General features: G+C 41.7%; 1 protein-coding gene across 2 annotated transcripts in view; it reads left to right on the top strand.

The window, feature by feature from the left end:
- Positions 1 to 6,153: 6,153 nt before the first annotated feature.
- BTRC (beta-transducin repeat containing E3 ubiquitin protein ligase) overlaps positions 6,154 to 26,352 on the top strand; it is a 114,853-nt gene continuing 94,654 nt past the window's right edge. Inside the window, exon 1 of one of the 2 annotated variants that reach the window (XM_058810435.1) lies at positions 6,154 to 6,240. In XM_058810435.1, coding sequence (XP_058666418.1) covers positions 6,193 to 6,240 — 48 coding nt within the window. In that variant the 5' untranslated portion in view covers positions 6,154 to 6,192. The remainder of the gene's footprint in view (positions 6,241 to 26,352) is intronic. The other variant, XM_058810437.1, reaches the window with a different exon arrangement.

The following is a 26,352-nucleotide window of genomic DNA, read 5'->3' as shown; positions in this document are numbered from 1 at the left end:
GAGGGCCTTTTGCTTTCAAGAGAGGTGCCTTTCTTGGGAGTATTTTCAAGGGTTGGGAAAATCTGATTTTCTGAGTTCTCCCTCAGACACCAAACGACAAAGGAAAATGCCCCATGAGGAATGGAGTGCACATGAATGAGTGGGTTAACTCTGCATGGAGGATTCCAAACTTCTCTTCTGAGCAGTGAATGATGCTGCAGCAGCAACCTCTAAGAACTGCATGTCTGTCAGCTCCTGGAAACCAGGCCACTCTTGGACTCATTTGATCCATGGCAGAGGGCAATTGCTTTTGGATCTCTGCATTGTAATGTGGCTCTGTGACGTGGAGAAAGGCACAGCCACTGCAGCAAGTGGGCTTTTGCCAGGAAAACTCTCTTACGTACTTACTCTGTAAGTCAAAAGTATTTACAGGAGATCTTGCTGCCTGTAACTTAAAGCTTTAGCGAAACAAATTGGAATTGCCTTCTGGAGGCCATTGTTATAAATTACAGCCCCAACATCTGTCCACAACTGCAATGTCTAGACAACCCGTCTCGGCTAGAAGAGCGAGCGAGGGGGTGCTGTGATCACAGTGGGGAGGGGAAGCAAAGGGTTTGTGCTGGGGCTTGTGCCAAGCACCCTGGCTCATGCTGCCCCTCTGCTTTGGAGCATGATGCTCAAAGCAGGATCCATCCCAGCATGGCCAGGAGGGACTTCAGGGGCATTCAAGGTAGAGGAGAAACTTCTGCCTTCCTCCATTGCAGATTGATGCCAGCAACAAATTTGGCCCTTGGAAGTCTTGACTGCTGTTGCCTCATTTATTGCATGTTGAAGGATGTGAGAGAAGGCAGTGCCTTCAGCCAGGCTTGTTCCTTGTTTCCTTGGCCCCTGTGCAGCACTTTCGATAAAGAGGCCAGGCCCGTCAGCTGAACGATTGTATTTTTTTACAGTTCCTAGCGAAAACCTTCTCATTTATATGTAAAGTAGCCATTAGTCATAGCTCTGTTCCCTCACACTGCCTGATGTACAATCACATTTTGCAGTGGATGAATCTTTCCACACAGCTGCTCTGCTATGAATAATCCGTTGCTGGGCCCATAAATCAGAAAAAAATCATGCACCTCCTTTGCCTGATCCTTACACAAAGTCATATATTTTACATGAGGACAAACTAAATATTCATGAGGCTTTAAAAGGCTGTTCTGACTACGAGGTACTTGTTGGGGCTGTTTTTGTTCTGTTGGGTCAGATTTGGTGGTTTGGGTTTGTTTTTTGTCCTTGTAAGAAGAAATCTTTCTTTCCCCTTTGCCACCCTTCAGGCAGCAGCACTGAGCCCCCAGCAATGTTCCTCTGGACTCGTGTTTGCCGAAGGTCTGATGAATTTGTCATTGCTGCTGTGTCAAGGACAGGCTGATGGAAGGTGCTGCAAACACCAAAGGACACATCCCAGGGGAGGTAGCAAGGCCTCAGAGAGTGAAGGAGCTGCTTTAAGGATAAAGAGGCACTTCCAGATCTGTGCTGGGGCACTGGGCTGGCTGGGATTTGGGGTGCATGCTTCTGTATGTGCCTCAGCCTGGTGCTCCTCACTGTGGCCTCTGGCAAGACCATGGAGACTGGGAACACTGCTGGACAGTTGGTATAGTACCTGTGCAAGAATGCTGTCACCCTGAATTATTTTCATTCATATTTTAAACAAAGCACCTACAGAGTCTACGGAGAGGACTGGGACCAGGGCTTCAGCACCTTCTGCTTCCCAGTGGCCAAGTGAATCTGGTGGGGGAGCAGCACCAGGCAGCCACCATGGTAGGATGGAAAACTGGGCAGTGAGCTCAGGTTTAATCTGCTCAGCATGCCTGTAAGGATTCCATATTCAGGATCTGCCCTGTCCAAGACACTCTCCCTTGGCCATCCAGAGCCAGTGATGATGATATTAGCACAGGGAGGGCTCTCAACCCCCAGGAGGGTCCAGACATCCTGACAAGTGGGAAGACGAGAGGTTTTCCACCTTCTATTTGCTGAATTAGCAGCTCCCAATAACTGAGAAGGACCAGTCTCAACCTTCTCTGCCCTGGTTCACTTGCCCTTACAGTAGCTTTGCCATTTGGGTGGTCACAAAAAAAGCCAGCAAAGTGTTTAGTTAATATTTCCTGAGTATAATTTTCCTGCCACTATAGTAAACTAAACCAGCTCACTGTGCTAGCAAACAGGTTTTGGAGCCAGCAGAAGGTGAGAAGAAACACGTGGCTGTCAGAGACAGGAGAGAGGATGCAGCTCCCCTTTTCAGCAGCACAAGGGATACAATCAGCTCAACCTGTAAATGTTAATCTACAGCCTACGCTGCTGTGGTTTCTCTGCAGACAAGTCTTTCTCTCTGGTCATCCCCTCCATACGTGCAGCCTTGCATGTCTTCTTGTACCAGGTAATGAGTACTGTCCTGCTCAGTGAGCATAATTCATACTGTGTGGTCTGGACTCCCTCCCTTTGCTCCTGCATGACTGAGTGTCCCTTTGTCCTAAAAGACCCTTTGCCCACAGGCTAAAGGGAGCCGTTCTGCCCTCAGTTTCCCCAGGCCACTGCACACCAAATGCCTTTAGCTGAGATGCCAGAGCCCTGGGTGAGACATGCCACTGTCAGGCTGGAGAGGCTGAGCTGAACCACTGGGATGTTTGTGGTTGCAGGGGTCCCTGTCACCTTCTCACAAGCTCCTATGCTACTGTGTGTTCAGCACTGTGAAACACAGCCCCAGCAGCAGCTGCTGCCAGTGCTGCTGCCAAGTTCTTGCAGGACAAAGGGAGCAACAAAAGATTCTTCCACCAGTGAACTCCCTTCTTTTCACTTCCCTTCCTTTTTGCTCCAACTTGGAAAGAATGAAGCCAAGGCACTGCCAAAGTAGAGGAAAACAAGGCCAAGCCCACACAGATGGCGACTCAACAAATTTAATTTAAAATCATCCTTTATTATTCAAAATTTAAAAATTCAGGCAATAATGCCCAAAGGAACTGCACTGATTAAAGTTCCCTAATGTTTCATGGCCAAATCTTGCTGCTTCCACCACAGGTCACTGGGACAAGAATGGAAACCCCTCTGGAGTGCAGAGAAAGGTAGGGCTGTACCTGCTGTAGATCTCTTAACCACTTACTTACTGACCCAATCAGCTTCACTTGAAGCAAAGCACCAGCTGTTCCTTACCCAATTAATGACTGCCACAGCAAATTAACATGGCGTTACACCAGGCGTGGATGTGGTCCGCAGAGTCCGGAATGCACAGAGCAATATGCTAGTGCAAAAATAATCACAGCAATATCTTTACTGTTAGGTAGCATCCTTCATCTGGAAGGATGGTGAGGCCCCTGAGCACTATATGGGCTCATTTCAGTGCTCTGCAGCGAGGGGGTGGAGGGCAGGGAGGGGGAGTATAGTTGCTGTTTCAAGGAAAAGTAAAGAGGAGCTGGTCAGGGCGGCCCTACTGTGGCAGAGACAGCACTGACTACATGTCCAGGTCCTGCAATTCAAACAAAATAATTGTTTGTTTGTTTGTAAATGTGCTGAAGTGTGCCTTCTCCCTGCCTTATGCACCACAGACCTCTCCAGTTGGTCTCTTTGCCTGCTGTGTGATGTGACATCTTGATGGTGTCACAGCTTGCTGTGCTGACCATTCTCTCCTGTGGTCACAGAGGACTCAGCAAGCTGGTGGGTGCAGAGCTGGCCATTCAGCTGCAGGGAGCATCCCACAGTGGGAAGGAGCCACAAGGTCAGACTGCAGATGCAGAGATCCAGGTGAGGTTCCCACAAGGTGTAACTCCATGCTCAGTGCTGCTGGGCCAAGTGCTGTTTCTCTGAGTCCTTCCTCAGTCACTCTGTGCTGTGGTGGAGGCTCCTGCCCTGTCCCTCTGCAGTGGTTCTGCATTGTGGGGTCCTGATGGCAGTGTGGCAGAATAACCAAGCCATGACCTTCTACCACCAAGTTTAAGTCCAGCACCTAAACACTCATTAGTTTTGGCTCCAGAGAGTTCAGGGACATTAATCCCCTGTAAGTTAGAGTCCAGACAGATCAATCAGCCTGGAGGGCTTTGGGACACTGGTGTCTAATGCTGAAGCATTACACTTTCCAATTTTCCAACAATTAGGCCGGCATCAGATATTATTGACAAATAAACCACGCAATCAAAGCCCTGAGCCTGCCACGCTGCTACCAGGAGGATCCATTTCCAACCCAAGCCAGCTGCAGGATGCCTGGAGGAAGGAGACATGGGAGAGCCCTGCCTCAAGCACCAGCAGCCCCTGCTTGCCTTCAGTGCTGTTACAGGAGCCCTCCCTTTGTAATTACAGGATTCTCTCATTATAATTACTGTTATTTATGTAATCGTGGCGAGTGTTTTCAGTGCTGTCAGCAGTCTGGAAAGTGCCCAGCCCCACTAGAGCCATTTCAGGCATTTCACTGCTAAGAGTCTGGGCTTAAAGGATGAGGGCCAGGAGCATGGCTGGGTTGGTCCAAGAATGGCAGCCTTTGCTCCTGGTGACACGGAAGCTCTGTTTGGGAGACTTCTATGCCCTGGGATTGCAGAGGGAGAACACCAGGTTAACTCTTCCTCCTTCTCTTAGCCCACTGCTCTGGAAATGTAGATGATGCCAGCATCACACCCTGCAAAGGCTGACACTCCCTGACATTCCCGGTCACCTCTGCTGGGTCACTGGCTGCAGCAGACACTCCTGGCACTGGACTATGAGGCACCACCAGTCACATGGCCCTGGGAGGAATCCAGTAATGGGTACATTCTCTGCATCCTCTGCTTTCTCTGTAATCATCCTGCCTGAAAATTTGGAGGTGATGGAGTGTTTAGAGAAAATGAGGGAAGGCACTGGGACTCAGGAGATACAGGTTTTGTACCTGCCTGAAGCTTCACTTTCGTTCCTGTGTCAAACAAGGGAATGAAAACAATGGGTCTGAGCTGCATATGGGCAAGCAAGTGCTGATGTTTGCTGGCTTGTTTGCATTTAAATAGGAAGAAATTCAGAGTATCTCACTTAAAATGCAGAGCCAAATATATAAATGCAGCAAGGAAAAGAACCCGAGTGTTTTACTAGGTGACAAACTGGCTAGAAATCAGTGTTGTGTTTGCTATAGAGAAGTAAAAACTTATCAGGGTCTTATAGTTGGTATTAAAACTACAGGAAGCAATTCCTCTCTGCTGCTCCATATAAGGCAGCTTCAGTTTTTGGGCACTGTGAAAAATGTAGAAAAACTGGAGAGAAATGAGACAAATTTAATAGAGAAGAGGATTAGAAACAATGGCTGCCACATGAGCTGGTCTTGCAGGGTGTGCAACAGAGAAACAGAGGAGATATGGTAAATATTCTTCTGTCTATATGCAGCTGCTAGTCAAAGAATGCTGATCAATTCTTTTTTCTCTTTGTTGCTTAGTACAGCAAAGAAATCTCTGTCCAATTTTCAGGGAAAATTGATCTAGAAACATTATTAGAAAAAGGGCACCAAAGCACGGGAGGTTTTTTATGTACAGAACGGCCTCAAACAAACATCTCTAAGGAATGATGTCAGCCTACTCGATCCATTCCACTGATGCAAATTGCCCTGTTTCGCATCCCCTGCGGACCGTCGGTCTGGTGACTTTTCCCCAGACATGTCTGGCCCCCAGAGCAGGGGCTCAGTTTAGGTTTCCCAGCAGCAATGCACTCCAACACGGAGCGCAGCCGGAGCAAAGCGCGGCAGCAGCCGAGCCCTCCTGGGGACATTGGAGAGCGCGGGGCCGTGACTCAGGAGCCAGCCGCACCTTCCACCCCGGGAGGGTCTGGAGCTGGAACTGCCCACACGGCACCTGCAGGACGCGCCTCCTCACCGCCCTCCTTCTCCCGCCCCGAGCGGACGCATCCATCCCACCCCGGCCCGCACCTCGCACCCTGACACGTTACTACAACCCCCGTCGGCCCCTGCACTGCACACAACGTATGCGCCAGCCCGCTCCCAGCGTGCCCCCGGGTCCGGACTCTGCCGGGATTTGTAGTTTTATCCGGCAGGTCGGACCTTTGCCAGGAACGTGGCCGGGGACTCCATTTCCCGTGGGCCTGCGGAGCGGCGCATGCGCCGTGCGGGCAGCGGGGCGAGGTGGGGGGGCGCGGGGCAGCGCAGGTTCCCGTCTGCGCTGGCTGCGGCCTTCACTGAGCGGGGGGGCGGCCCCGGCCCGGCCCCGCAGGACGATGGACCCGGCCGAGGCCGTCCTGCAGGAAAAGGCGCTCAAGTTCATGGTGAGGGCCGCGGGGTTGGCCAAGGCGGCGCGGGAGGGTGGGCACCTCTGTCTGTGGAGGGCTGCGGGGGGGCGAGATGGAGCGGGGGCAGTGGGAAGGGGAGCCGGGCCTCGGGGCTGGGCCGGGCCGGGCCTCGGGCGCTGGGCTGGCGGGCGGGGGAAGGCGGTGACCGGGGCCCGGGGAGGGGGCGTCCTGCCTGCGGGGCGGGCAGTGAGCAGGGTCCCCAGATCCGGGCACAGGGAGCTTTGGGAGGAGGGGGAGGCGGCTGCAGGTGCGCCCTGGGAGCGGGAGAAGTTAAACTGGAGTGAGGCAGGACCTGGCAAAGGGGCCCACGGGCACCGTCAGGCTTTGCGCATGTAATTCTTGGATTTTTTCTTAATTGTGCACCTTAGACTATCCTGCTGTGCTGCTCACCATCCCTCTGTAATTTTGTTTTTCCTCTCATTCTGCTGCAAGACCTCTAAATACTGGCGCTTGAGTGTTTCACTTGATGCTGCAGCAGCATACCACTGATAGGGACTGCGGGGAGCACGTACATTGTTTAGGTTTTGAGTTGGCCTTTGCTATGGAAAACAGTACATGCATCCAAGATGCTCTTCAAATATGGCTAATCTCCATAGATTTGAGGCATTGTGCACTTAAACTGTAACTTCATTCTAATTTTTCTTCATTGTTGATATTTCTAAGCATTTTGGCCAAAAATGTGAAATTTAGAAATGAAAACCAAGTGTTGCCAGCTAAATTGAATGTAAATTTCAGGTGCCCCGAACTGTTCTTTCCCTAAGCATATAACTTTAATGACTGGCAACACTTGCTAAAAGTTTGTTTTGGGTTATTGCTTCTAGTGGCAAAGAATTAAACTTGAGCTCATCAGGAAGAAAGAATTCTATTAAATCTTCAGAACATATGCCCAAAATGAAATTGAGGAAACATTAGCTGCAAATTTTAATTTCTAATTGAGCTTTGATACACTTGTTTGGCTTTTGGTTTTTAATCTGGAAGAACTTGTTTCTCTCTTGGGACTTTTTGATCTGTTTGCTAGTAGTCTCCAAGTCTGCCAGATTCATAGTCTCAGCTAGGTGAAGTGGAAAAATGTATGGACACCTAAATCAGCAAGATAGCAATTAGCAATAATGAATGGCCATCTTTGGTGTGGGATTGGCCAAAGGAGTGTCCCAGATCCTTGTGCACTTGTGTTTGGCCAAGCTTGGTAATTACAACCTTCCTCTAGATAGTGAGTTTCACATCCCAAAAAGTTTCTGCTGAAACATTCTTGTCTGCTGCCAGGCAGCATTGTGAACATGCTATGCTGACTTCTCATACATTACTTTTTTCACCCCCTGTGCTAGGATTCTCATTCAAGGGCTTAGTGCAGGTGGTTTGTGATTGTCTGTAAGATTGGGCCTGGAAGCTGAGGGAATCCCTGCCCATCTTGCAGCTGGCAGGATGATGATGGACTCCAGCAATAGATGGTATAGATGGACAACAATAGATATTGATGGACTCCAACAACAGAGCTCCCTGACACTGGGGAGAGGCATGCCCATGAGAGGAAGCTGCTCTTTTGGGATCTGCATCAGATAAAGGGAAGAATTATCAAGATCAGACTGCACTGAGAGCTAAAAGCTAACCCACCTTCTTTCATGTTTTATTAAAGTGCCTCTTGTATGCAAAATGCTTGTAAAACCTGCTGTGAAAGATGTGGCTTCCCTCTGTCCACTCTGAGCTTTTTAGGGTTTTTTGTTTGCGGGTTGAGAGTAGAGGGAGCAAAGGTTTTGTTAAGCACATCCCAGGCTTTTGCTTTAGTGTGCATCAGTCCAGAACGTGGCTCTTCCTTAACCCTGCTGATGAAATCAAGTGTTTGTCAGGCCTGGGGGGTCTGCTGGTGCTCCTGGCTGGGTGGCACAGATAGATACATCAGGATACATGAGGAATCAGTTACGAGTATCATCTTGGCCCTCCCTGGAAATGTCTTTTCTGGGCCTGCAGCACTCAGGCAGGGCTCAGGCACTGCAGCAGTGGCACCGGTGCAGTTACCACACAGAGGTAGCAGATCAGCTAATGCTGAATCATTCACAGTGGATTACCTTGTCCATCAGAGTGTGTGGTATGCTTCATTTGCATCTTCTTATTAGGTGGCTCAGAGTTTGGCTAGAGGTGGGCTTTGCTATTAATTATTGATTTTCCTGAGAGCTTCCCAAGGAGCATTGTAGGTAAATATTCAAATACATTTTAGAGTTATGAGGCCTGTTATCAAAGGCAGGAGAGAGTTTTGATTTTGGTATGTATTTGGGGTAGGTTTCATTTCATATTGAAAAGCAGCCCTCTAGGTGGTAGTTTGTTTATGCTTCTCTAGAAAATAATATGTTTTTTCCACCTAAAAAGGTCAGGGCTTAATTTTTGACATTGACTTTGGGCAGCCCTTTTGAATCACAAGGTACCAGGCAAGATGGACCTGGTGATTTGATTTTTATTTTAATGTCCAACTCTAACAGAAAAAGTTCATGGGAAAGCTTCATCCAGTGCTAATAGAATGAATGAAATTAATTTTCTTTAAAGCATCTATATTTGGTGTTTTGAAAGACAAACAGTACTCTGTTGTTTTTCTTTCTGCTCATGTCTGTGCAACTTTTAGATGGAGTAGAAGGCAGCTGCCTTCTCACTGGCTGCTGTTGGCTGGATTGCTTGCCAGTGAAGCAGTATTAAATGCAGTATTGCATTTAACTGATATCTGCTACAGTTTCCTGGTTATCTGTTCTCAGGTACAATATGTATAATCTAATATTTTAAGGTTTAAGTAATTTATTTAATTTCATTTGCTTACTCAGTTCATCTCTATGTCTTAATAAGACCTAATTTATTCCAGATATTAAATTGCTGTGTATTAACACCACACAATACCAAGCAACTGCTCACAAGGGAAGACTGTTTTTGCTGGTGAATGAGAGTCTTGTATCATGTGTTCTGCACATCATCTTTCAAAAGTTTTGTTGGTGTTTTTAATTTTGGGTTTTTTTTGAATGAAAGATGGTTCATAGGTTTAAAGATGATCTTCAAAATTGAATAGTTCAGTGTTCTGCAGCTGCAGGCAGCAAGGATTTTACCACAATGAAACCCATCTTAGTTCACTTCAGCCTCTTCTATTTTTTGTACAGTCCTGCTGATGAAAGTACACTCTTTGTAAAGTACAGTGTGTAAGAAACTGATGCACAAGCTGAAGAGAGAGGGGAACGTGCCCCTTAACCTAAAAAAATTCACACAAAAGTCCCACCCAAAACCCCCTGCCATAGACAGCTCTGCTTTTATACGTTCAGGAATATGGGATTCCCATAGTCAGTCATTTACAAAAGAACAAGAAGTCGAGGTGCTCTATAAGTAACTTTCAAGTTTGAATAAGTGTTTGAAACAGTACAGTACTGAAAGTGTGAGTGTGATAGGCTCAACTGAGACTTTGATTAAATGTCATATAAAGTAAACTACATAAGCCTGCATAGAATAGTAGATATTTTTTCAAAGTAGCTTCAAATGGTTCTGTTAAGTATACGAATGTTCTGATGATTATCTTTTTAATTAAAATGAGAAATCTTTGTTTAAAGTGGCATTCTTTTTTACGGCCTGTTACAGTCTCTGTAACAATCATTTCTTAAGTCTGAACGTTTTTAATTCCAGGAATCCATTTATATAAAACTATGTTTAGACTTAATTAAGGAACGATTCTTACAAAGCTTGTAAATAGCCAAGAAAAAAGGGACAGAAAATAAAACTGACATTCACACTTAACAGAATGATTGTTACAAGGTATGTAATATGCTATAAAAATACAATAAAACCCTTTTTATAAGAGTTCATATTTTTTGTTCCTCATTTTGAAAGGTATTTAAGAAAAATATCAAAGCTCTATGAAGCGACATCTGTTTTCTTGAATGGACTAGTGACAACTTCAGTTGTGTTTAATTGGCAGTGCTTGGAACAGTACCTGACCAGTTTGGGGTCCCATGTAGGACCATTTGAGAGGCAAAAGCTTGATACTTAACATACTTTCACTTTCTCAGGCTTTATGAATTAATTAATTTGCAATAATTTACCTAATTTCCTGGCTCATGAATAGGAAGAAGTCAGCCTGAGTGTTCTTTGTGTTTTTTTTTTTTTCTGTTTCACCCCCAAAATACCATTTTCCTTTTGGTTTTGGATGGTCAGATTCTAGGAGTTGCTGATGGGCTTTCCAGTTTCACAGGAGAACCAGAGCCTTCTGGGTTGTTTTTTGGTTGTGGTCTTTTTCTTAGGGGGAGTTTTTTTTTTTTTGGTTGTGAGTTATTTTATTTTTTAATGAGGGAAAACTCTGAAGTTCATTAATTTTTATATTTGCATGTTTGTAGGAGCTCCCACATAACTGGCAGGTAATATAGCAAAGAGTAGTCAGTGTAATGGAAGGCTGAAAGGTAGGGAAGTTGGAAATATTTTTCCTGCTGTGTGCATGTATATATATGGAACAGATGGACAAAGGCTTATACTTTAAAAGAGGCTCTGCTTGAACTGAGCCCAAGTCATTCATGGTGTCAATAAGACCTGTTATTTGTTTGCTATTTTTAAAAAAAATCTTTTGAGAACTTAGCAGTCTTCCCAGTAACATATTTGTGTCAGGGACATTGTGGCAGAGAACCCTAGGGATCCAAAGCAAGGAAGTCATGAAAGCAGTGAGAATAATTTTGTAAGCTGGGATAGCAGAGCATTGCCTCTTAAATGTGGGGTTGCAAATCCTGCTTGAATATTACACATGCACTCATCAGTTTTCCCAATGGTACTGTAATAGCATCCTGTTTTTTTGGGTGTTTGTTGGCACTAGTATATTGTATGGAAAACATTGGTTAATTTTCTTCTACCCCAGACTTCTTGCTGTAGATTTTTCTGCACTTGGTGCAGGCCTTTGGTACTTCAGTAACTTCACCCTCACTTCTCTGGTAATGTTTCATTTCAGCCACTTTGCTCCATTAAATGTATGCAATTAGAAAAGCAAATGGCAAATTTGCTATCGCATCACTGAAGTATTTAGTTTCATAGACTTAAAAAGCCAAATTTGTTGCACCATGCTCTCCTCACTGTAATATGTACTATAAACATCAGAGAGAATAGGGTGACCTTAATATTTGCTTCTCAGCCTAAATCACCGCCTTGCAGCAGTTATTTCCCACTGAATAAAAAGTTTAATTTCACGCCCTGATTAGTGCTAGTATGTGCAGGTGGATATTTATTTTATGCAGCTAAACTAATCTGCCTTGGCAAATTATTTGCCAGTCAGCAGAGCTATAATTCCTCTTGAGTATTTGGTACTAAATTATCATTCTCATTAGTGAGATGAAGCAGACTTCGTTCTAACCACGACGTTTGGTTAGGCAAAGGACTTCCTAACTAGTCTTTGGAAGATACAAGATGTGCAGTGGCCTCAACATTCTCAGTATCCTAAAATGGTTTGTGATATACAAAAAGGTGATGAGGATTTTAGAGGGGAAAAAAAAATTATTCTATAGTTGTGTGTCATGTCTGGAGATAAGGTAGGAATGTACAGTGTTCAGAGATCACCTCTTTGAGAGGTGCCTAATGAAGAAAAAAATCAAATGGTCATCTTTGGCTGGCCATGGAAATACTCCAAGCTCTGATGTCTGGGCCATAAATGAGATGAAATATAAAGTTATGTTGTTTTCTTCTTTATTTTCAGTGCTAGTGGCTTCTGAGGTAGCAGAAATAATGACTTGAGATAAAAAGTTAAATGGTTTAGGAAATTTCCTGGTCTGGTCTCTTTCTTCACACTCTAAAAACATTTAAAGTGGGGATCAGAAAGTATTTCCTGACATACAGATGTTGAGCGGATATGTTTGTCAAGTGAATGTGTTCATTCATTGTTTTGTTTTCTATGAATTTTACTGTTTTGATAGTTTGTTTGCATTATAAAATATGTTAATGAAAGATACTTATTTTCTGTTACAAGAAGGGTAATTTATATCTGGAAATAAGAATTCTCACTAAGTGGGATCCCTTCACATAATACTAACTTTTTTCCATCTGTATGGGTTGTCATGTATTCTTGTCATATTCATTTTCTCAGTGATTGCTGCAACAGTATTTAGGGTCACATTTAAGACCACCAAAACCAGCAAGCTGAACAACTTGATTTTTGTATAAAAATTTTCCTGCTAAATTCATCAATGCAGATGGAATAGGCTATTTTCTCACTTCCTTGTCTGCTTGTATTGCATCATCTTCAATTCCATGCATTTGTGTAATATTTAACTGTCCTTAGTAGCAAGCTTAACTGGTATTTCCAGTACTGAGTGTTTTCTTCAGTCTTTCTCATTTCTTCCTTACAATTCAGGAATGCTCAACAAGATTTATTCTTTATACATCTTAAGTGATTTTGCACAGAAGGGCTGAATCCACTGTGTGTTCAGCTGTGGAAGCTGGAAATTATTTGTAGCATAGCAGCGTCCAGTGGCTGCAGCTAAAGAGTTAGTGCTCAAAATACAATTAATAAGCAATCAAACATGAAGCTGTTTCCCTGACAGGGTACTGATTAGTGCTGTGAAAAACTTCTTGATACCACAGAAATGGTTGAAAATAAACATCCTGGGAGTTGCATTAAACATTTCCTGCTTATTAAACAACAGAGCTTTCTAATGACAGTTTTTCTGAGGTGCTGGGGAGCTCTGGTGTCGGACAAATGCTACCCCTGCTTGCAGAAAGAGAAAGCTGAAGCTCAGAAATTTGCTGGGGGTCATGGGCTGGAGGAATTTGTGTAGGGTGATATGGTACACTGGTAATAGGAGGCAGAATACAAAGAAACCAGTTCTTCTAATAGCTACCCTTGTGCTTCTGACCACGTTTTGGTTAATTTTACAATTGGCTAGCCACCTGTTAAGATAACCCATTTTATCATTAAACAAAATTAATTTTAAAAATGGCTTGAAACTGTCTGATTTTAATGGGATCTGAATATTCTTAGTTTTAATCTGCCTCATGAGGCTTGTCTTTCTTCTGGGAAGTACATTGTTACATCATTAAAATATCATCCCCTACTGAGAGAGAAATCGGTCCCATTCACTAAATGGCAATGCAGAAACAATGACAAGTATTTCTAAAAACTGCATTAAAATTCATTTTTTTCTCTTCGATGTGCAAGTTCCGTGGTCCCATTAAGCAATGGGTGCTCAGCCTATTTGCTGCTGTGCATGCACAGCCAGATTTGTTAGCTGGGGTGGCAGAAGGGTTCAGAAGCAGACACGATGACTTATAGTTTTAAATTATTTCACTTTTCCACAATGATTTTCCTTGGAAACAAATGATTGATCATAATTTTGTTCTCTCTAGCTACTTCTGGTCTTCCTTTGTACTAAAAATTGAGAAAGATCTGATTTAATTTTCCTTCCCCCACTGCTAAAACAGGGTCTTGTGCAGTCATTTTGATGAGAGCAGCGGAAAGGAGAGAGTGAGGAAGAATGGGAAAGCTCAGCAGGGGCCCTTTCTAGTCTTCTTGAGGGAAGGACAGAAGTGTTTCCAGTCTGTGGGCAGGAGACATGCAGCCTCTTGGCAGAATCCATTGGAGTAACCAGTTTGGACTAGAAGCAGCAAAAGGGCATAATGCTGGTTTAATTTGCTTCTTCCCATGGTGAGAAGGGAAAGGTTGCAGGGGCATTTCTACAAAGGAATGAAGTTCTTAAGTACTGTTTTGTGTTAGCAGAGCAATAATAAGTGTGTTCTTTTAACAGTAGTCTAGATGGACTTATCTTCTTCAGAAGCACCTGAAGAAGATGGTAGAGAGGGAATTTGGGTAACACCAGCCAATGCAGAGCTCTGCTGTGAATTTTGTCAGCTGGCTTTGTGCCCTGGATGGGATTTTTCCATTTGTAGGAATACTCGCTCATGATATTTCCATCTTAGGACATAGTTATTCTTACAGAATTGTAAGAATTTTTCCCAAATATAGTGGGATGGATGAAACACTGTAGAGAAAGGTGATGGCAGTCTTTGCTTGGATACTAATCAGGACTGGACTGTCTGCTGACTAGAAAAAAGTCTGAATGTTTCCATGCTTGCCCATACAGGAACCAGAACACTCTCTAAGTTGTTTCTGAGAAAAATGGTCCATCATGAAAGTCTGTCATACAATGTAGTCAGTCTCCCTCTCTACACACATCATCTGTAATTTATTGTGAGAGCAATACAGAATGGAGCAGTGTTTATGTGGGAGTTGCTTTTAGTTTATGGATAGTTGGCCTTGAATCCTGTCTATTAGGAAGATGTTGGCGATTCTCCAGAGGGGTTGTTCACTGGGACTGCTCAATGCCCTTAATTCCACTTTGCCAAAACTGCCAGTGTGATTGAGAAATGCAGCCAGCTATCATTCATCTCCTGCAAATTAGAACAATGAGAAAGGGATGTAGTCTCAAGAAATGATGGATTGATCTTGTTTTAGAAGATGAGTCTTAGAGGCATCTCAACAGAAAGAAATCCAAATAATGTTAACAGCCTCTTCAAACGTGGCAGAAGGTGTTTTCTGTTGCTAATATATTCAAAAGGAGAAAAATCTGGTTCCCTATTATTTTTGTTACTTTTTCTTTTTTATTTTTCCTTCTCTTGACTCTGATGACTCCAGTGAAGTGTATTGCTCTATTACTTTGTTACAGCTGTTGTTATAAGCAAGCATAAATACCCTGCAAGGTTTTTACTGGCAAGAAAATATTCCTGTAATGTCCTGACCTTAACGTAAGAACTGAAGTGGGGACGATAAAGGGCCCGTCAGTGAGAAGACATGTGTCAGTGTTGGACTGCAGTAGGTCTTGTGGAGCATGGGTTCAAGTCTGATATTGGCAACCAAAGTCCTCTCTAAAGCTTTCACAAACTACTGAAAGCAGTTGCTAACTGGAATTTTCTTTGTTATACCATTGCAGAGCTATTCCAAATTTGACTACTTTGCAAGTCAGAATCCTAGCTCTTATTTTCCTGCTTAACTCCATTCATGGCTAATTCATTCTCATTAGTTCATAGGCCAGTGTCCTTGAGCTTAACCAGCTCTCCTTGTTCCCCTGTGTTCATCTGCAGATTCTTGTGGAGGGCAATCATATTCTGCTCTGAGCTGGATCTGGTCAGGCTAAACCAGCATTCTTTAATTTATTTTTCCTTCTGTTGTAAAATGTTTCCTGGAGCTTTTGATCATCTCAGTAGACCTTTTTAAACAGCTGCAAAATTTGATTAGTGTCCCTGAAACACAAATTATCAGAGCTATGCAGAACATTGCAGGAAACATTTTATGGATTCCTTGTGCTAAGGCAGTGATCCCAATTCCTCTCTTCTGGGAAGTTTTTATTTTATACACTATCCTGTAATAGTATTTGCCATTTATTTCTGTGGCCACATCTTATGGGTGAACCATCATTATCTAATGAGTAACATATCCCAGGGCCTCTTTCCCTCTTCTCAGTTACCCAGTTCCTAATTTATAATGGAAATAATGTAACTTTTAAATTTATATGTATCATGTGTCAGTTCTGTTACCAAATCTTCAGGATGCTTTGTCCTATATATTTATGATGTCTCTTTAATTTCATTAGCACATTGGTAATTCTTGAGTATTTTAGCCATTACTGTGAATATTTAACATTAATTTCAAAAATAATAATAGATTTCAACAAGGGTCATTCTCTGTACAGCTTAATGGTTCCTTTTTCAAAATTGTCTGTGATACTCTACAATTTTTAGTTTCTTAGCCTCCTTATAACTCCTGTATTAATCCTAATCCTCTTAATTTTTAACTAGTAACTTCCTACATGTCATCTATCAAATGCTTAACTACTTCTAATTTGTCTGGACTTCAGTGATCTTCTTAAAGAAGAAGATTGGGTTAGTCTAGCACTAATTCTCATTTCTAAATTGGGAGTAGATTTACTTAGCCTCCCATGGTGACTATTTCATTTTGGCAATAGTTAGCAGTACTCAGTCTCAGTGGATGTCCTTTCTTGGGAGACATACTGTTTGTGTTTTGGCTTTGTTTTTTTTCTTTTTTGGCCAGCCATTTCTGCAACATTTTAGGTTCACTCTGGTTAGAATTACAGATGGTTCTGTGTGAGGATGCTACCAGGGGCTGCCCATTAGGTGTCTTCAGCTGCTGCTGTTGCCTCTGGTTCATTCTGGCATTGTTGTCCTCCAAGACAGCAGGTGATGCTTTGGTGTTTCTTGGTTGAAGGAGGAGTTTGCTCTAGTTAAGCCAAGCCAAGGAACATTTGCATCCTATGCCAGGAATTGAGAACTGTCATGGAGCTGAACTTGGCACAGGGTATTTACATAAGGAGAAGAATTTAATATGTTTTGGTACATTTTTGAGTCAATTAGTTACAGATTCCAAGTTACTTCTGATGGGTAAAAAGTCCCTGCATTGTAATTGTAGCAGAGTGCTTTGTAAGGGAAATGTATTTGGACAGAATGGCCATTCCTGCAAAGAGGAAATGTTTTGGTTACTTTATTGCACAGGAAAATGTTTGGCTAGTGCTGGAGCCTGCTCAGAAGACAAGAGCTCAGTAGCTAAGCAGAAAATGTGGTGGAATGCTGAAGTGTGCTCTCCAAAGTGTCTTGTTCTCTTTAGAAAAAAAATGGCATTCCTTTTACAAATTGGTCTGCTTAATGTGTGAACCACAGATTTCCTCCCAGGATAGTTGGTACAGACCTGTAACCCATCTCTCCTGCATGCCTTCTTGACTGGTACCTAAAATTCAGCAGGAGATTGGGAAGGTGAAAGTTAATATGTAGGTTCTTAGGCTGATTAGGGGAGATTGTCATCTTCCAAACTCAATTTGGTTTGCCTTGGCTGTATTTTTTTTTAAGTACAGGACTTTCTATTCTTGATGTGCTGAATTTTAGTGAAAAATTAGAATCCGGGTGAGGTCTCTGACTTTTCTAAGGAGCAGCTTCATTTTGTTGATCTCTGGACTAGCTTCCAGCTGCTGTTTTTTACATAAAAGCTTGCACTGTGAATGTCACTGTTCCTGTTGGATACTCACCTGGCACAAAGTCAGGAAGTAGCATGAGAAATGGTCTTTACCACAGATCTTGCAGTCTTGAACGAGGCTGGATATAGTACTTAAATTTCATACTTAAAGTGTCAAATGGTTGTGAAATCAAGCCTGGGCACAAAGAGAATCTCCACACTGCTAGAGTAAGCATGTTTGTGGATCTTGCTTTTACTTTGTTCAGAGATTAATGGAGTGCTGTCATGGGTCTCCATTTGGTTTTCAATACCTTAGCTTAGTATTCTTGTGAGCCCTAAAGAAGGTATCCAGGTGTTTCATGTTACAGAAGTAGTTTACTTGGTGGCTGCTGCTCTTGAAGGATATAAAAAACCCTTGCATCTATTTATCTGTCAAGTTGTATAAATAGACCCTCTCCAGTGGGAGTTGTTTTTGAGCAGATCTCAGTCGAGGAGCTCAGGCAGGTTCATTAAAGAGCTGGAGTAGCCATGTTCACCACGTGCAGTGAACTCATTAAGTTCACAGGCAGTCAGAACCTACTGTTTGAGAGTGCTGTGTCCTTCTGAAGGAGCTTGTGTCAAACTGTGAGACCTGATAGTCAGCTGACTCAGTGTTTGTTCCTTCTTTCTGCAAAATCTCACAAAGGACACACTTAAATATTGGCAACTTAAGCTTTTAGGATCAGATAGCTCATGCGTTTTTCTCCTAATAACAATGAAAGATTTTGAAATTGTGTGTTTGGTTTTGTTGAATTGGAGTCCACAGATCTACCTCTGCTTTATTTTGAGTATTGCTTTGGGCAGTAGAGTCAGGGGTCTGTTTGGGCCATGAAGTTGTATCTTGTGTAATGGGAATTCAGTTTATTGCTGTAATGGATGCAAACTCATTACAAGTTCCAGGCCACAGGGGATACTTTCCTTTGCTGTGGAAGTCATCTCAACTGGACAATCTTCAGTGCAACTGGCCATGCCCTTCCATGTCAGTGACTGACAGATCTAATTCTGCTTTTGTAGCCGACAGCCTGTTAGTTAATGGAGTCCTGAATATTGTTACTCAGAGGCAACCTTCAGAGTATTAAAATGCATTATTCCTGTTCCTCACTTGATATTTATCAAACAAGGTGTTATATCTAATGAATTCAATGCTATTGTCAAATAAATACTGTGTGTAGATCATGAGACTTATGAGAAATGGTAATATAAGTAGCTTCATTATTGCTTTGCAGTGATGGAGAGAGATGAGTTTAGTTTGCTTGTTTAAATTCTATGTGATGGAAACCCAGAGTGAATGTCTTCTCTGAGGGAACAGCAAGCATTATGGGTGATATGATCAGATTAATAAGATCCTTAGTACATATATATTTCATATAGGTCTCAATTTTCCCCCTCCCTTATTTCTTCTTACATGAAAGCAGATGAAATGGAGAAGCAACAGTACTGCCTTGGAAGTACCATAGTAGGTTTCCTTTTATAATTATCATTCTATCATATTTATCCTTTCTTATGGAAGTGAAGATGCAGATATTTAAGAACCTTTCTTGCACAAAAAAGCCCAATTTCCGCTCAGTACTTAATTAGCACTTGTTTATGACACAGCATCTGATTTGATTTTCGAAACAAATTGCACAGTAAAGAGGCTGATATTTAAACTGTATAGTAACCACAGCTCCAGCTGTGACTCAAATCTTGTAAGCCTTCAGGGGTTGTGTTTAGGCTTAGAAAATAGGAACTCAGGCCTGTAATTAAATGTCCTCTGAAAATCAGCCTTGGTAGAGAGTGGAGAGGGTACCACTGAATTTTAAATTACTGAGTTGTTCTCAAGAGTCATTCTCTTGTTCTGGGCCTTGCTACGGACTGCAGAAATCAAATGGATTAAAAATGGAAGAGTAGATTACTAAAGGAAAAATAGTCAGGGGTTGCAGACAAAGAGATGAGCGAAGTAAGCTATTTTGGCTCCCCAGTTTATAGACAGATGCAATATATATAATTTTAATACATGGCTAACATATAGAAAACAAGTTCTGTGGACACCAGAAAGACTAGAGAGAGAGTTAAGATTTCATACACAATAAAATTGCATTTCAGAACTGTGAGTGAGGTGCTGATGTTTGTGGAATAAGCCATCTGGGATAATGGAAGGCTCATTTTTAAAGCAAGGCCTCAATAATAAACATTCATGTCTTGGAAAAGGAAGTAGACTAGGTTATATTACAAATTAGCCACTCACCTAAATAAAAATGTGAAATATTCACAAAATAGCATGATATAAATTAGCAGTTAGAGTGCTTTCAGAGTTACATTTTGAGGAAAGCAATCACTGTTGATGCTATTGAAAAAGAGAGAAAAATTCCCCTAGCAGCCTGACTTCTAGTCAAGGAAGACGCTGGAGCAGATGCTAAGAGAAAATGCTGTGCTTATGAATGGTATTGAACCATGAGCATAAACGATGTGTGCTCATGGAAATACAAAGATGAGTAGGTCTTGCTGGGCAATTAATTGTATTGCTGGTGGAATTGCTTTGAATAGATCATAATCATGGAAGATTTTAGTGTTGATTTATAAATTAATACAGCTTCCAAACAAGACCGTGTTCTGGATCCCACATATTTTTAAGGCTGGGGGAAAGAGAGGCAATTTTGTTTTATTTTTTTAAATTGACAGTCCTCTTACAGTCCTGTCTGCTGTCATTGGGATACTGCAATTCAGAATATTTTAACCAGATGTATTACTTTAATTGCCTCTCTCTGCTGAAGAATGCATTCCTAGGGGTCATTTACAAGTGTGCCTTGGAAAACCAGAGAAATTCAGAATTCAGGAGATTGGCTAAACTTTTACAACCAGTCATCAATCTGAGAAATTTTAATTAAAATTTTCTGTTGTGCCTATTTTGATGTAAATGGGGACTCACTTGTGCAGATATCCCACTTAAATGGCATAAGCAGCAGTATGTGGGTAATGGCACACATACCTTGTAAGTACTGGTGAAATTTGCTTCTCTTCTGTGTAGTCTCTCATTTCTTCTTAAATGAAAGCAGGTTTATCAAATGCAGAGGAGACATACCTCTGACAAATACAGTATTAAGGATGAGTGGTGGGTCTTAGTTTCTCCTATTTTTATGTTTCATTTGTCAGCATTGAAAAATAAATTGAGTTTACAGTAGCTGCTAATCTACCAAAAGTCTCCTGATTGCTTTTATTACAATACTGAAGCAACTTTACTTTTGAGCCACAAAAAATTGTGTTGGTAAGAGTTGTCTAAATAGAAATGCATTGTTATCTTTACTACTGGAAACACTTCTGTTGAAGAGTAATCCTGTTGCTGGCAACAGATCTGTTAATACACTTCCATATTTGCAGAACCACGGTCTTCAAATTAAATGGTTCAAGTCAGTGTCTTTAAATCAATTATTCAGACTGCTCTGGCCTGATGGGCTACCAAATGTTAAGCAGCCTGCTGGTCTGAAGAGCTTAACTGTTATCTTTTAATTTGTGGTTTAGGTGACAGAACCACAAACAAATGAAGTAATTTTTCACAATTTATTGTGAATGCAGTTTGATTTTAGCATCACAACAATTTGTTGTGTGAACTTGGGCACATCTGAGACTGGTATTCAGGTCTCTCTACTTGTGACACTGATTTCAAATTATTGTTATTTCTGCTTATGAGGACTTTCATTTTTTTTTCCTGGATAGATACATATTGGGCTGTGCTACTTTGAAAAAAAGAAACTGAAGCACTTGACCCAGAAGTAAAATATGTATTTCTGTAGTGTTCTTGCTAGATATGCAGCACTTGGTATAGTTTCTTCCATTTCCAAAGCACATAGAAATGTCAAGAGCTCCTCTAAGCAAACCTGTGAGGTGGGTTAAATGAGTGTTGTCCCCATTTTACAGTCATAGAGAGACTAACCACCCATGAAGTTAGTGCTGAAGGAGGCTTAGGTCTTGGAGGATGATGCTTCTAGCTGTGGAGAAGTCTCGTAAAACAGAGTTTGTTAATGTGTTAAGCATTGCAAGTGCAAACACAGCAGGTGAATGCAGTAACCAGACATACTTGACTTTAATTTATCAGCACAATGGTGGTTATTAAAATTCATGTTCAACTGAGATCATTGGCTAGGACACCAGGGCATAATCTTACTACTACTTTGAAAGATTTAGGAGGATTTAAATTTAAACTGGAGAGAAGCAAAAATAACAAGTGCTTAAAGTATACTGCAAAATCCTGAGTGTGTACTTCTCTTTAGAGGTAAGATTTTAGTCCATTCTAGTTCTTATTTTCTTTTCAAATTCCAAGGCTGCCCACCATAGGTGTGAAGGTTTGTCATTCAGCCGTGACACTTTTTTTCTCTCCAACAAATTGTGGTTTTTGGTAGTACAAGTACAAGAGTGGGTACAGTTTGTGCAAACGAAATATTGTGTTAACTCAAGAACAAGTGAGAGTAAGCTTATCTTCAGTAGAGCTATTCTGAAAATGAGTAAGCTTTTTCCAGCCTTCCAGGAGGAGTGAGTGGTAGGGGCACACATCTGATTTGGAGGGGAAGTACTGTGAGTTAAGAAAGGGATTATGAAGTTGTTTCAAGAAGTAAGAAAAATCTCGGGACTTGGTGTTTGTGGATGTTCTATCTGGTCCTGTTGCTTAGACATGATATTAATTTCTAAGCATCTCCTATTTTGGGGGGAGGGGAGGAGGAGCACTTGAATCCACTTGAATGAGGGAGTATCTTTGAACTACAAATATATGTCATGTCAGACAGTGTTTTGGGGTTTGTTGCATACTGCTTCCTAGCTGTAAGTTATGTTATAGATGTTTTGTGTTTCTAGAGCAATTTGGTGTCTTGCCTTTTCTTCAATCCAATAAAGCATGAAAACAGTAAATGGGGGGGAGATTATATTTGTCTGTCGATTTAAAGCAAAATTTTTGGCCGTGTGTAAGTATAATAACCTGTTACCCTGGTATTAAGGCTACACCTCTTCAGGAATTTTCTGTCATCTCTTCATGTTGTCCAGTGTCCGGTCTGATCATGTTGAGGATGGTAACTGTGAAAACATTCATAGCTTGACTACTGCTGTTTTGACACCATTTGCTTTTTATGTAGTGTCAAAAGCGTTAGCGACCATTAATCTTTGCTGTTGCACCCATCACAAAGGCTATGCTTCTCCAAGTGCATTTTTGTGGAAATTAAAAAAAAAAACCTATATATATACTGGACTGATATGTAAAATGGTGTAAAACATAAAAATTGTGGCTTTATTAAAAAAGTGTTCTTGAAGCAGCTGATATCAGAGCAGTAAACAAGAACTAATCTGGGGACTAAACCTTCATATGATGCTTTAAAAAATCTGCATTGTTTAAAGTGCTCCAGAATTTAGACTTAGGTTAGCTAGGTCCCAGTGTAAAAGGAGGTCTCTCTTTATGTCTATTCTCTCCTAGCCCCGAATACACATGCCAAAAGATGGATTTCAACTTATATCTTCTGGATACCAAGCATGGCTAAAGCAGGTTGGACTGTATTGTTGTTATTCATCTCATGTGAGGGACCGTGTTAGACACCTGTGCTTGTCTCATTAGTGAAGTACATAAATGAGGGTGTAATGAAGTTACAGTGCCATGTTAGCTGATACCCCTCATAGCCATCACTGTTCTGTGTTTATGCATGCTGTGTTTGTATAACATTTTCTCACCAGTCTGATGAATGTGCACTTCCTGTAAATAAAAGTTCAAAATGCAGTCACCTGGAAGCGAAGAGGGTCAGAGTCTGAAAACAGATCTACAACAACAGCTTGAATTACAGAATTAAAATGGGCCTTCAAACACAAAGCTGCATGGTGGTGGTGCTGGTAATAATGGGGAGGCCACTGGGTTAAAACTCAAGAGAATTGCATCTAGCATCTAATTCAGATCTGCCTGGGTGAATCAAGTATGGACACTTACTCACATCACATAACAATTGTGCAGTTTGACACAGTCTGACACTGTGGGGAGTCCCCACTCGGAAGTGGCCAAGTGCTATATTACTCTGGCTATTATTAAAGGCCAGGCTTTAGATGTCTCAGCAGTCTGCCTCGAGCAATTGCTGTCAGCTTTTCACTTTTGTGAGTGAAAAATCCCCCTTCAGAAAAAATAGCTTAATTTACAAATGGCCTGTACTGATCTGTTCTCTGATGAACATATATGATGAATCCTGTGTCCTTGAGAATACATGGCTTAAAGTTGCTGTTTCTGTAGAAAGCAAAAATGTGTTGTTATGGCAACAAAAACTGAAATATGAAAACAGCACAGATAAGCTGCATCCTGTTGTCATGGCAACTGCAGTTGTGAAATGACAAAACGTGGTGGTGAAGGGATCTTCAAGGTGGTGCTGTGAGCCCAACATAAACAAAGAGCCAAGTCACTTGAGCAGAGTGTGAGAATGAAAAGCTGCACCAGCAAATCCCCTTAAAATATGAGAATTTCATTGAAGGTGCTAACAGGACGGTTTTGATAGTCTCCAGTCTTGTGTCAGTATCTTAGAAGCAGTAGGTAGCAATGTGCTTGGGCAAGCTGCTTACTGCTGTCAACTTACTGACAGAGCTTCAACACCAGTTAGAAGATGGACACCAAATCTTATATTTGCAAGCCATTTCTTTGAATAAGTGATGTGCTTCAAGGGTGAACTGTGCTTTGGAGCTTCTTTCCAAGAGACCGTTTCTCTCTCTCTCCTCGAGTCCACTCCAGTGAAGGTCAGTTGGGACACTGAAGCTTCTGTTTTCTTGATTTAAACTTTGCTGAGCCGGAGGCAGGGTGTCTCAGAGGAATCTCAACTCTGCATTTATTGTCTCACAGAGCTCAAGTTTGTTGACCTATGGGGCATGGCATCAGTTTCTGTTTCTAATGTGGATTGGGAGAACAATAGGAAGAGGATTGTGTGGCTGTTCTGTTTTCCTTTTACTTCTGAGGCCAACAGAGCAGCCTTATATTACCAGTGCTGTGATGCAGGTGGGATATATGCTTTTTGGACTCTGAAAAATACCAAGGGGGTAAATAACCTAAAATGCACAGTAAAATTTCCAAGGAGGCTTTACACTAGGCAACCTCAAATAATAAAAGAATTTGCACTTTTTGAAAAAGATATTTTTGGTAAGCATGCTTTCCCTTTGATTTTTAATGTATTGATATTCGTTCTAAGTCTATCCCAATCTTCTTACTCCTTGATCCAAGGAAAAGTTATAAACTTGTGCTTGTCATCAGCAGACACTGTCGTGGAAATAGCTTTGCTATTCCAATTTCGTGCTGTGATTTCACCACAGGAAGTATAAGGGTAAGGCAGTTGATACAAAGGCTGGGAAGAGCTTTCATGAGAAGCAGAGAGGTAAAATTTTTTTGAGGTGAGTTTGGTTTGGTGTAGGATATCTATCAAAAGTACTACGTGTAGGATTCCTTAAAACCATGTATTGAAAAGAAAGCCACTCTTGGTGTATGTAAAAGCATAATCTACATTTGCATCCAGATGGAATGGGGGCTGTGCATCAGGTTTATTCTCCTGCTGTCTGTATTTTTAACCAGATCCTAACTTAATGATTTTTTTTTTCCTCAGCGTGGCTGAGTATTGATCTGGTGCCTGACTTACACAGGATGTGAGAAGTATCCCAGTAACATATTGTATTAATGTGGACTAGAAGCAGTTTAGATTACAGATGAGGTGGAGGAAGATGGAGTTCTGCAAGACTGGACACATACTATAAATATCCATAAAACTGACAATTTTATCTAAAACGAGTGCTGGCTGCATTTGCATATTTTCAGCCTTCTTAAACTGGAGATAATAGTTGAACACTACCTGAGCATGGGTTGCCCACACTGATGTCATTACCCTCTGCCCTTTAATGGCAGGTTTTATATTTAATGTTACTGTGCTATAATGGAGAGTTGTGTTGTGTTTTTATGTGGGCTAGAGGAAATACAATACCAATGGCCAGAAATACGTGTTGCTTTTGGACAGGCATTTTAAGTAACCTGCATTGTTCTCTTTACTCTAGCTCTTTCCTGTTTAGGTGTTTGTCTTTCTGTAGAAAATGCAGTTGTTTTATTCAGCCTTGATCTTTGCTTAAGCTTTTGACTTGCTAGCAGTGTGTAACATCCCATCACCTGGATGCTGCCCCTTTGGAGACAAGCCACAATTGACTTCCAAAGGGAGACAGGGAGGGAATGTTTGTGTATAAATACAGTCAATAGACATGACATTTTAATTCCTATATTATATGGGCACTTTCTATAATTTAAGCCAAACTATGAAACTGGGCAAGTTAAGCTAATTAGGTAAAACACTTACAAAAGCTTATTTTGATTACATAAACAGGGAAGTAAAAGTATCATTTTTAGGTGGCTTCAGAAACATGGTAATTCAGAGTTAAAGCTAATGCCTCCCTTTTTCATAGCATTGTCAGCAAGTATGCATCACGTAGGATATGTAATGTAATGCACTCATCTGAGCCTTTCTGCCTCCCACTGTCTTTTTGTAGTAGAATTTTTAAAGCCAAGTTATAAACCTGTAAATGTGTTTTATGCTGGAAATTCTTGGTGATACCTTAACTAGATTGGTACCAGCAAAGGCCAGTATAATCAAAACAAGGCACTTCAGATATTAATGGTCTGCACTTCAGTCAAGTCAGCTGGAAAAGAGAGCGTAAAAACCAGGACTGTGGTGAAACCAAGATTCTTCTGCTAAAATTGCACTTTGTTGAGAGAAAAATGAAATTATTCTGGATATATTTTGGTTTTGTAATTTTGTCATTTAGCATCCTTTCCTTAACTTCTAAAACATCTATTTTCAGTGGATCCATATGCTTTTTAAAATTCAGATACTAACTCCTTGGGTGGAAAGTTGAAATAAGATTTCTTTCTGCAGTTCATTTATTAATACTTGGCACTCATATAGTACATTATGTCCTCAAAGCGCTATGCAGGCATATCACTTATCCTTGAAACGCTTTTGTGTGGTAGGTGCATAACAATAACTCAGAGATTTTTTGGAATTAAATAAAGCTAGAGATGAGGGAAAAATCTAATGAAACTTCCGTTTCATATCTCCACCTATGTATGTTTTTTTCTCTGCAGTTTGTGT

The sequence above is a fragment of the Ammospiza caudacuta genome, chromosome 9 (genome assembly GCF_027887145.1).
Source record: "Ammospiza caudacuta isolate bAmmCau1 chromosome 9, bAmmCau1.pri, whole genome shotgun sequence".
In the NCBI taxonomy this organism is placed as follows: Eukaryota; Metazoa; Chordata; class Aves; order Passeriformes; family Passerellidae; genus Ammospiza; species Ammospiza caudacuta.
The sequence above is the reverse complement of the archived record's forward strand: the minus strand, read 5'-3'. Positions and strand labels throughout refer to the sequence as shown.